This window comes from Lathamus discolor, chromosome 9, assembly GCF_037157495.1.
Source record: "Lathamus discolor isolate bLatDis1 chromosome 9, bLatDis1.hap1, whole genome shotgun sequence".
In the NCBI taxonomy this organism is placed as follows: domain Eukaryota; kingdom Metazoa; phylum Chordata; class Aves; order Psittaciformes; family Psittacidae; genus Lathamus; species Lathamus discolor.
Genome location: NC_088892.1, coordinates 22,044,511 through 22,056,676, shown reverse-complemented (window position 1 = coordinate 22,056,676; position 12,166 = coordinate 22,044,511). Strand labels below are relative to the sequence as shown.

Here is a 12,166-nt window from a genome sequence, read left to right as displayed (position 1 = left end):
ACGTTTTCTTGTTATACACAGACACTCAGTACCCACTCAGAGATAATGTGAGTGGATGGAAACTCATGACAGCGAGTGCAGTGTTTACCAACAGACCTTCTATTCCATCGGAAAACATTCCACCCTGTTAAACACAGGTCCCACCCAGGGAAAATCCATTGAAGGAATCACACATCCCCTGTTTACATCAGCAGTATAAACTGAAACAGAACAAGAGATCCCTTTGGCTTCTCAGGCTCACATTAACACAGGCAAAATTAATCTTTCATTAATTTTACAGAGCGTTCACAGTAGAAATTAAATCATTTCTTCACGTCCAAGGAAAACTTTACTGTGTTAATTATTCATAAATACCAAAGTCTGCTTCTTATTGCTCATCACAAATGTGATTCGCTTCACTAACGCCTGAACAATTCGGCGCTACCCCGTGAGCCCCAGAACACAGCTTGCAACTGCCAGCATCAGCAAATCAATCACAAACAATGATCCCCGCTCCGTCCCAGCTGCCAAGGAAGATGAAGAGGAGGAAGGAGGCAGGAGAAGCACTGCCTCCCCATCCCTGTCACCGCACTGCCTTCATCCTCCCACGCGAAAACGCCATCCCTGCCCTCATCAGCTTTGCTTCCATCCATCAGGCAAGCAGCCCCGAACGGGGAGCAGGGAAATGGGCTCCCGAGGGAGGAAGGCAGCGGCTGGGGATGCTCCATCGCTTGGCTTCCCTGCAGGTTTACATCTGGGCAGACAGCTGCCCAGCGATGGGAATGCACCGGTTGAGAAGGGATCGGGGAATTAATCCTCACAAGTATGTAAGAAGCCTACAAGGGTAATTCCAGAAAGGCTGCTCTTCCACAGTAATCCCCAGAGAGTGAAACAAAGCCTGGTGCCATTTCTGCGGCTAAGTGGTTAAATAAGGAATTACCCAGTTTTGAGCCAGCCCAACGCTGCAGACCGGACATCACAGGGAGAGGAAGAGGGGACTGAAAAGTTGCTACAGTAATAAAAGATGCTCGAATCTGCTGCAGTTACAGACTTCAGTGCTGCTTCCTCAGGCATCCTAACACACAAACCGGGCCACATCCAAAAAAGAATTAACAAAATCAAAGTTGCCCAAATCACAAATACTTCTCCCCCACACACACTAGAGTCCAGCAATAAATCATCAGTAGGTCAGACACATTCTCTCCTCCTCACACTCCATCAGAGGTAGAGGGAGGACAGGGCACGCAGCCAGCCACCGCCGGGTCCCAGCCATGCTCCTGCCCTCGGCACAGCTCCCAGCAGCATCCTGAACCCAGCGGCACCCCCCGCAACCCATGTCCTCTCAGAAAGATCCATTCCCGCAGCCCGTTTTCAGCCACATATTAATTATTTCGCTTTCTAGCAAGTTACGGGAGCTAATTTGGGCTGAAGCCATAACAGAAACGCTGCCTTTATTATTACAGTTGTGGAGAAAGTAAATTAATGCAAAGGACTGCACACAGAGGCCTAATCCATTTGAGGTAAATCAATGCATTGCACATTTAAATCGCTCTGCTTTCCTTCAGAAAAGTACATTGAAGTGATTCATTAGGCACTGAACTGTTCACAAGAAACAGACCAATTCTCTCAGGCATGCCAGCGCATCCCTGCTAGTTAAGTTTAAAAAGCAATCAAATCTACTAATAAGTCCTTTTTGCCACCATTTACATCAGTAGAGAACACGATTCCTGGCAATTCAGGTTAAATAAATGAGGTACAAATTAACGTCAGTTAATACGCCTCGGAACTGATGCTCAACTTGTTCAACTTAAAAACCTGCCTTTCAACAAAAATAACTCACCTACTGGCAATGCCTGACTCCCGAGCATCTTTAATAACCTTTACTAAAGGTTATAAACCGACAAAGAGGGATCGCAAGGCGCAATCTGCGTCTATTTTGACGCAGTTAAAGCACCTATTTACAGTTTCATTTTAATACTTATAAATTCCCAGGAAAAAGATAGCAGAAAGGCATCTTTTGAAGAAGAAGTAATCACATCTCGGCTCAACAGCACCATGCCACAGCGCTCACATTCCCACTCTCTTCTTTAGAGAGGACCAGCGCTCGGGAATAAAGAGTGCAAGGGATAACGTCTGTTCCTCATTTCTTGCTCTACTGCGATCACTGGGATTTATTTTTGCAACAATTAACATCTCGCTACCCACGGGGAAAGAAATCTCCACATGCAAAGTAAAAGGCAGCAGGAAACACATACTTTTAAATAACCCAAAGTTCATTTGTGTTGTACTAAAGATTTAAAGGAGAACTGAAGAGACCTAATTTGGAAAGTGATTTTCTTAATTCCTTTAAGATGTGCTTTAAGAAGTCCAACACTTTATCTGCAAAAGCAGCGATATCAATTTAGAGAGCTTTACAAGTCCTACTGTCCACACTTAACCATGAGATGAAGTTCAGAACCAAGACTTTCAAGGTTAGGCCCTGTAAGGGAGTTAGCTGAAGGAACCACTTGTACCCATGAAGATAATCCCTTGCCCTTCCCCTCAACACCCCTATTTCGGCTCTCCAGGCTTGCCCACTGCTTCCAGCACCCCAAAACCAGAGCCAGCTCCAGTCCCACGAGGTGCCCTGCAGGGGCTGGTGTTGAACTTGCAGGTGATGTTCACTGCATCCCTTACCCTGCAGCAGCCATGGTACCCTCCCCACCCTGAGCATCCCCCCCGGCCACACTGGAGGACTCCATCCTTGGAAATGGTGTCCGCTCCACCAGCACATCCAGAGGGTTTAAACTGTCCAGCTCCTACCAAAGCCTTTATCATGCACCTCAAGCTCTGGAGTGCAGGGTGCAGCAGCTCTCCTGCCTACAAGGAATCCAGAGAGGGGCTTTTTATAAGGATACATAGGGACAGGCCAAGGGGAATGGCTTTAATCTGCCTGAAGGGAGACTGAGATGAGCTCTTAGGCAGAAGCTCTTCCCTGTGAGGGTGCTGAGGCGCTGGCACAGGGTGCCCAGAGAAGCTGTGGCTGCCCCATCCCTGGCAGTGCTCAAGGCCAGGTTGGATGTGGCTTGATGCTGGGGAGCACTGCTCAGCAGCAGCCAAAGCACTGTTGTGTTATCAGCACCTCTGCAGCTACCGATACAAAGCAGAGCACTATGAGGGCTGGCGGGGGAAAAACTAACTTCATCTCAGCAACACAGCAGATGAGATCTGCAGACGCAAATCCCACCACACTTCCAAAAGCATGAGGATTAACCCGTGTAGCCAACAGAGCCACACAGAGTAAATACTCCCAGTTTGCTGGGAAATGTCTTAATGCATCTTTTCTTCAGATTTTCATAAGGCTTAACTTGGAAGTGTTTCACTAACATGCGGGGACAAGACAAGAACACCCATGCATCGCCAGGGGCTTCTGTCCCATTACAACAACATGGTGCCAGCATCCGACCTCCCAAAAACCAGTAAGCACCATCCCTGGTCCCGATCCAACAGGCTTGTACCAGCAGCATAAGATTTCTTTCAGTCTCAGACCTCCTGGCTCCAGGGGCTGCTCTGCAAGCTCATTCGCCTCACAGCAAAGAGCATCTCTTTCCTTTAATGCTAGCCAGGAGACACCCCAAATACAGCCCGACCTTTACCCACAGCCAGCTCTCTCACCCAATAAGGTTAAAAGGCAAGACACCACTTGAGAACGCAGGTATCTGTATCTGCTCCCATATCTCATTACATTTTCCAGTCTAACCCCAAGGCCTTTTGCTTTTTGCCATGGTGCCATTGGATTTATTGCTATAGACAAGTTCAGTAGATACTCCCCATAATAATTAGTAGAGCCAAGTGAAACCTCAGTTCTGTGATGCTCTCACGCGCAATTCCTTTGGATGCTGCCTCTGTTCAGTGTGCCAAGAGCTTTGAGGCTTCCACAATCAATCAAGTGACCCAAGTCAGTCACTCATGACTAGGAAAAGGCACATTTCTCCTTTCTCACCGTCGATGCCAAGCAGCCCAGACAAACCTCTCCTTTCTGCCACCACCATCAGCACATTCCACCAACCTCCCAAGCAGCAAAGCCGGAGCAATCAATGCATAAACTATGCTGCACCTTCTCTTCTCCTAAGGCTTCTAGATACCCAGGGATGAGCAGCACTGGTGCAACAGCAGACAAGTAGGAACAGGGGCATACAGTATACTCAGATGGGCCCCAAGGAAGCAAAACCAACACACCCTTCTCCCCACACAGAGATTCATGCTCCTCTAGGAAACAAAGGACTAAAGGAGGAGAGGGAGAACTATTTAGCTGTTTCTTTAAAGAGCAAAAGCCACGACTACAAAGGAAAGCAAGTTTTGGGAACCTATATGGTTTCATATTTAGGAAAACATCACTAGGTTAAACCCAAAACAAGCATCACAACTGCTGTCCTGAGTGTTTCTACTGCTCCAGTGAAGGAATCTGCCCTTCAAGCCTGCAACTTCCAAAGAAAACAGAGACAGACCCAGACCAGTGATGGGATGAGGAGCACAAACTGGAGGATAAATGCTTCAAGCAACAGGGTTCTTCACAAGCATACCCTCCAGATCCTATCACAGTGATGCTCTGTACCTAGTGCGGAGCATCACGAGGTCCAGGCCAGGGGATTCTCCAGACTAACAAAGGCTCAACTGTCAAACAGAAGAGAAGGCCCCAGCTAACTAGCAATCTGACAAGTAGGCTCTCTATGCCACAGAAGGCAAACCCCTGCAAAGTACACAGACACAGGTACAAGCTTAAAAGCTTGCTGGCACAACCACCACTGATTTGGCTATTGCCAGACAAGGCTACATAGCCCCAAGCCAGTAACTACCGACTGCATTGTGGGGCTGACCAGCAACACACACAGCATGGTCCCCCCAAAACCCCACTGCTGGAACTGGGGCTGGCCCCGCTGGTCTCTACTCAGGCCTCCTCATCCCACACCTACTCCACTCAGAGCCCCTACATCCCACACCTGCTCTGGAAGCATCTATTCTCTGTCCACCTGTGCCTGGCTCTAGGAATAGGTTCTAATTAATTAGTTGTCAGCTGAATGTTGCTGAATCAGGATCACAAAATTAAAGTCAAGGTATGACAATGGGCAAGGAAGATTTGAAGAGCCACTGTTCTTAAATGAACTTCTCTCCCTGTACTTTTCAACAGTTAGAAGCTGCAGTTCAAATAACTGCTTGGCAAGACATTATTTGGAGAATAAGCAAGCTGTGTAATTAGGTTATTAAAAATATAACATCATTTTGACGCCTTTGAGACAGCAGATCTCTACCTAAGACAGAATAATCACAGCTTCCTCTCTCCTGGCTTCAATCCCAAGTCACAAGTCCCAGTGACCTCTCAGAAGCTGGCTTCGACAACATACATCATCTGCGGGACGAGGAAGCATTGCTCTGAACTCCTGGACAGGTACTCACAGCTCTTCTATTCTGACTCCGAAAAGCAGGTTTTGAGAGCGCACACCAAAAACCACAAAGCCGAAAGCTACAGACTGAAACCTCAGCTCTCCAAGCCGGGCGCTCCCTCCTGCCTAAGGTGGTGGGTTCAGGACAAGGAGTCTCCTGTTCTTTCAGACACAACTAAACCTGAGCACAGATGACCTGTCCCTGAGGAAGGAAAGAAATCCCTGCTCCACAGCTACAACTCTGCAGGCCAGGCCACCTCTGTGGGAAGAGAAAGAAGGATCACTTGAAGCCGCTCCGCAAAGAGAGCGCACATTATGCAATTCCCATTTCTGCTGACAAACAACATATTTATAGGACAGGTAAAATAAACACCGGAGCCTGCAAGGCTCAGCAGCCTGGAAACGGGAAGCTAATAGGCCCAAAGGGGGCTGCAATCATTTCCCCACGTTTGCAAATGGGATGTCACAAAAAGGAGACGAGGAAATCTTAAAGCAGTCGGGAAAACAAAAGAGCAGGAATCACAATAGCCAAGTCTCAAAGAGCGGCTGCTGGGCTACAGGCAGATAATGACGAGAACCATTTTTCTACTAGATGGCAGTGTGGTGTCACACTACATAAAAGGAATTCTAGAAAGAAATTGCTTTCTATTTCAAGTGAATCTGTGCTTAGACTTGACTTCAGATAGCATGATGTATCACAGTCCCCTCATTGTAAGGGGACCTGCCATTAGTCTAACGGTGCAGTAGGAGTGATATCCTAGTTTCTCATTTCCCAGCGAAGCAGTATGAAAAGACACTAAACCTCTGCTGCAGGGTACCTCTGCGTGCAACGCCGCGGACAAGTGGCTCGCTCTGCTCCAACTGAAGGCAGGCTGTAACGAAACGGCTCCAGGAGCAGAGCCAGCGGCTCCTGGCTGCCCAGGGAAAGGGCTTTAGGAAGGCAGCGGCAGCATTCAGGCAACCACCCAGCTACGGCCGGGTGAGGTTAGCGACTGCAAAAGCAAGGTGCAGGGATGCGGTGTCACTACAACCCCAAACGCAAACACAAAGTAAACAAGGTTAGGGCTGAAGGACAATGCGAATGTCGGCAGGGAATTCAGCCACAGGATTAACCTTTCCTTCGCAAGGTAAGCTAAACTTCAGGTGGAACAAGACGCAGCGGCTCGTGAACACTCCCCAAGAACAATGTTAACCCGCAGCACACCCGTGGAGCTCGGTACCTGCCGGAGATGGGGAAGCGCTGGGGGGGACGGCAGGGGTCCGGGGGGACCCTCGCCTCTGGATGAGCCGGACAAGAGCCACAGCGGGGCCCCCGAGCCACGGGGCTGCCAGGCCTGTCCGGTGTCACCGGGCTCTGTCACTCCGGTCTTTCCCCGCCGGCAGTGCCCGTGGGACATCGTTTAAAACTCTTCAGTCGCGCAGAGCAGGGGGTGTCCCAGCTCCCGGCGCCCCCGCTGCAGCCCGGCACCGGCGGGGCTCACGTCCCGCCCCGCACACCGCAGCATCACCCCCGCCACCACCGTGTCCATCCCCCGCCCCGCCGCAGGGCGAGCGGAGGGACGGTCCACGGCGGGGGGAAAGGCCCTGCTCCCCCCCCGCACGGCCTCACCTGGAGGGCCGGAGCCGCACCTCCTTCTTGCTGTCCACCACGGAGGGCACGCAGTTGGTGAGCTCGGTCCAGTCGGCGTGCAGCCCGCAGCTCCAGCCGGTGGAGAAGCGGGAGAAGAGCCATGTCTCCCGCTTGCCGGGCCGGTGGCAGGTACACTTCTTCTGCCCGGCGCGGCACTCGCAGGGCTGCTCCAGCTGGATGTTGCGGACCAAGTGCCGGCCGAACGTGGTGCCGCCCGTCTTCTGGATGTGCAGGAACACGATCAGGTCGTCCCCTTTGATGTTGAAGTCCACCCGCCGCAGCAAGTCTCCGGCGGAGAAATTGAAACGGGGAACAAACCGCGCCGGCGTCTCGTCCTCCGCCCGGTACGGGTCGGCGGCGGCGGCGGGGCTGAGAGCGCGGAGCCGCAGGAGCTGGCACTCGGTGCCCGGGCACACGTACTGCAGCACAATCACGGCGAAGAGGAAGAGCATCACCAGCGCCAGCAGCACCTTGTGGGACCGGTCCTCCATGCTCGCCGGCAGCGCCGCGCATCGCCGCCACCGCTCACAGCCGCCGCCGGTGACCGCCCCGGCCGCGCTCCGCCGCCATCGCCCCGCCGCCGCCGCCGCCGGCCCTTCCCGGCAGCCCCCGCGCCGGCACGCCCCGGACACGCCCACGGCGCCGGGACACGCCCACACCGGGGTTTTTCCGGTGTCGGTGGGGGAGCGGCACGTGGTGGGGGTGCGCTGGTGCGGGACCGGGGCCGCGCAGCCCCGCGCTCCATGCACCGGAGCCGGTTCTGCACAGCCGCGCGTTCCAGGGACTGGGACCGGGACTGGGACCGGGACCGGGACCGGGACCGGGACCGGGACCGTCTCTGCACAGTCCCACGTTCCAGCCATGGACCGGGACCGGCTCCGCAGAGTCCCGCGTTTATGAACCGGAACCGGCTCTACGGAGCCCCGTGCTCCAGCCATGGACCGGAACCAGCTTTGCAGAGCCCCGCGCTCCAGCCGCGGACTGGGACGGGGGTGCGGTGCTGAGCCACGCTCCAGCCATGGCACCGTCCGCGGTCACTGATGTCCTGTGCACCAAGCTGTGCTTTCCACACCTGCCAACACCCGGGTCTGGGGGGTTGAGTGTATCAGGTGTTTTTCCTGACACCCCAAGAGGTTTCAGTTCATTCGGGTGGCAAATGCATGGGGTGCATTGGGAGCAGCGTGGAAGCAGGGCAAGGGAGGTGATCCTCCTGCCTTGCCCAGCTGTGCTGGGGCTGCTTGTGGAGCACTGTGTCCTGTTCTGGGCTCCTCAGTACAAGACAAGACCAGGAACTACTGGAGAGGGTCCAGCGGAAGCCGTAGAGATGCTCAGGGGCCTGGAGCATCTCTCATGAGGAGAGATGGTGGGAGCTGGGCCTGGTTAGTGTGGAGCAGAGCAGACTGAGGGGATCCCATCCATGCAGATCAGTATCTCAAAGGTGGGTACCAGGAGGATGGTGCCAGACTCTTCTGCGGTGCCCAGCAACAGGATGAGGAGCAATGGCCATGAACGAAAACACCACGAGTTTCACCTCATCACGAGGAAGAACTTCTTTGCATTGAGTGTGTCAGAGCACTGGCACAGGCTGCTCAGGGGGATTGTGGAGTCTCCCTCTCTGGAGCCATCCCAAACCCACCATGGACACGTTCCTGTGCTCCCTGCTCTGGGTGGCCCTGCCTTGGCAGGGGTTGGACGGGATGATCTCGAGGTCCCTTCCAACCCTTATAATTCTATGATTCACATGTGCTGTCTCTGTCAGCATATTTCGAAACCCCTCTGCACAGTGCAAGTGTTCTGTAAATACTAATAGCGAGGGCTCTATGGGCTTATCTCTGATTAAAGTCATTTGTATATTTATATGCAAATTACATTTAGCCCTCCAGCTCCTGGCGTGTTGTCAATGAGGCCTGGCACACCAGTGTCACACTGGTGCTCACCCCGCTGTGCTCGCCATGTGCCACCCAGCAAGAGCACAGCAAGAGAGCCAGGGTTTTGCCTTCTTCCCTTTGGGAGCAACTGATGCTGTGACAGTTGGTGCCTGGGAGAGATGCAGCCTTGCAAGTGACTTTAGAAAAGCAAATTAGAGGTTTCTGACTAAAGGAGGCTTTCAGCCATCCCTGGTGTCATAGAATCACAGAATGGTTTGGGTTGGAAGGAAGCTTCAAAGCTCATCTGGTCCAACCCCCTGCAATAAGCAGGGACATCTTCAACCAGACCAGGTTGTCCAGAAACACATCCAGCCTGGCCTTGAATGTCTCCAGGAATGGCACATCCACCACCTCTCTGGGCAGCCTGTGCCAGTGTTTTACCACCCTCGCTGTAAAGGAGTTTTTCCTATGATCCAGCCTGAATCATAGAATCAATTAGGTTGAAAAAGACCTTTAAGATCAAATCTCCGTCTTTTAGTTTAAACCCATCACCCCTTGTCCTGTCACAACAGGCCCTGCTGAAAAGTCTCTCCCCATCTTTCTTATAGGTCCCTTTAAAGCATTGAAAGGCCACAGTAAGGTCTCCCCAGAGTCTTCTGTTCTCCAGCTGAACAGCCCCAACTCCCTCAGCCTTTCCTCCCAGCAGAGGTGCTCCAGCCCCCTGATCACTTTTGTTACCCTTCTCCGGACCCTCTCCAACAGATCCATGTCTTTCCGGTACTGAGGATCCCAAGCCGGACACAGTGCTCCAGGTTGTGTCCTTCTGGCTTTCCGAGTAAAGCAGCAGGAGTTGGGGTTTGGCTGCCCCCGCTTTAACTGATGCACTCAATGGTGCGCTAAGCTGCAGACATCCCACAGGCGTGCTGCATCCTGCCATGGGCCATTCCACCCCGAGCTGTATTGTCTGACATGCACAGCGGACAGCGAAGAGAATCATTTGAAAACACTTTTCTAGACCTTCATCCATCATAAAAGAAGGGGAAAAGAATAAAGACTTAGCTTCTTTCTCCTCCTCTCACTGTAAGTAATTTCACCAGGTACATGCTGTGTTGGGAGGAGATATCTTTACGGCTTTCATCCTTGAGCAGCATATCCTGTCTTTCCTAGGTTTTTTTTAGGGTTGTCTCTAATATTTGGTAAACATTTACTCTCCCAATAATAGGCAGTTTTATCACAGAGATTCTAGGCATGAGAGCTACCGAGTTAATTTGCCTCTGTTTATATCCGTAGCTCCAAAATGAATGGATTGCACCATTTAATGAAAATGCTGTGTTCTGAAATTCGAGCCTTAAAATTATAAAGATGTTTCTGTGCTTTATACCCATCACTTTCCCACAGTTGTTGATATAAAAAAAAAAAAATAGAGATGTTTGCCTCCAGCGTTATTTATTTTACATTATGAAATGACAAAGATGTGTGCTGGGTTAAAACCGATCCTGAATGCTAATACACGGGAATTAAAAGGAGAAAATAACGATGGCCTAATGTCTACACTAAATTAATATATACTATAAAAGACATGATGCATACTGGGTTGGTGTTCCCAGCAGAGCCATTATTTTGGAATGGGCTAAACAATGATCATCCTTTCACTGATGAGTGATGGGCTCCAGTCTGCTGCCTTCTCACCCGCAGTATGTAAATAACGCTCCCTGGCTTTCATCCAGGGACACAAAACATTTGCTCAGGCACTAAAGAAATGAAAGTCGCCTCGAATGAGATGAAAGTGGGACAGAACAGAGCTGTTAAGGTTTTACAGCATGGACAAGTTTTGGTGGCTGGCACTGCAGCTGGTTTGGGTTAAGATGTTGAGCGAAACCACTGAGTAAAGCCAGTGCAACGAAACCTCTGCCTTCCTCCCAGCACAGAGTATCCCCCACACCCCAAACACGCAGTCCCTATTCCACAGCACCCTTCTGCGCTGACACAGGGGATGAGCACATTGGTATAAATCACTGCTCCTCTTCCACCTAGCAGCATCCCCTCCCACCAGCTGGCCCCTTCTGCAGCTGCGCCCCCAGCACAGCATCTCCGGTCCCAGCCCCTTCTGTTGCTGTGGATGTGACAGCAGGGTCCAGCTGAGCTGGTGCAGGTTCTCATCTTGGGCTGACTCTGCTTATTTTCACACTGAAACATTCAGAAAGGCCGGGGTTTGTGTGCACCAGGTATTTGCCCAGAGGCAGATCAATACAATGCCTGGTGCTTCGGACCCTAAATTGAGCTTTGCAGCTTTAGGAAACTATTGTTAGCTCTTCGTGCAGGACTGATCCTCACATCCCTGTATGTTTTCTGAATACCTTTGTTTCCACAGCAGCTGAATTTGACCTCTGCATTTGACTGGCAAATGGTGACTGCTTAGCCCTATCAAAGAGATAACACACATCAGCTTGGAGGTAAGCGGGCTGTCAGTGTGTAAAACTGAGCTTTGTAAGGCATTAACGCCTCCAGCTCACTGAAAGGGTTGAGGTTTCTTGTCATTTCAACCAGAGCAAGCTCTCAGTGTCTGCTGCGCTGCAGAGCACCGGCAGGGGCAAAGGAGTGGGCTGTAGCAGCCCTGGCCAGGACTGGGCTAGCCCTGACTGCTGCTGGGAGGATGAGATCTTCTTTAAATGAGAGGGGAAACCATATTTGCACAATAGCACAATTAGAATAACTTGATTAAAAGAAATGCAAATGAGCCATTACCTTTGCTGTATCTCCTCGCAGTGTGATTCTTCTTATAGTACTTGTGCAGGAAGGGGGAGAAGATAAATAACTACAGAAAAGCCTCCTGACTTGTGAAAATAGCATATTCATTACAAGAGTGAACACAACTGCCACCAGCCCAACTGCTGCAGCTTGCTTTTATGGAGTTGTCTCTCGGCTGAATGGGTTTGTGGCCAGAGCATTCAAAACCACACTTCCCATTGTGGGTCCCCAAAGCGATGGAGCTGCTGCTCCAGCCTTGTCCTCCCATGTTCCAGAAGGACCTCACTGTACCACTTCCATAAGACATGTGCAAACCCAGGGCTTTGATAGTTCCCTGAGGAAACAGGGCTTAGAAACTGAGTGTAAAAGCATAGAGGAATGGGCTGGTCACTGCACGGGAGGAGAAGCAGGACTGAGAGCAAAAGACCAAAGAACTGCTATGATGGGAGAGGGGCAGAAGCTCTGCGAGCACCTCACAGAATAAGACCCTTCACTAGAGAAAGGGTATGCAAATGAGCAAA

The 12,166-nt window shown here is 51.4% G+C and overlaps 1 protein-coding gene across 1 annotated transcript in view; it reads right to left on the bottom strand.

Moving 5' to 3' along the window:
• HS6ST2 (heparan sulfate 6-O-sulfotransferase 2) overlaps positions 1-7,614 on the bottom strand; it is a 120,941-nt gene extending 113,327 nt beyond the window's left edge. Inside the window, exon 1 of the mRNA XM_065689620.1 lies at positions 7,009-7,614. Within this exon, the coding sequence (XP_065545692.1) occupies positions 7,009-7,520 (512 nt within the window). The 5' untranslated portion in view covers positions 7,521-7,614. The remainder of the gene's footprint in view (positions 1-7,008) is intronic.
• Positions 7,615-12,166: the final 4,552 nt, after the last annotated feature.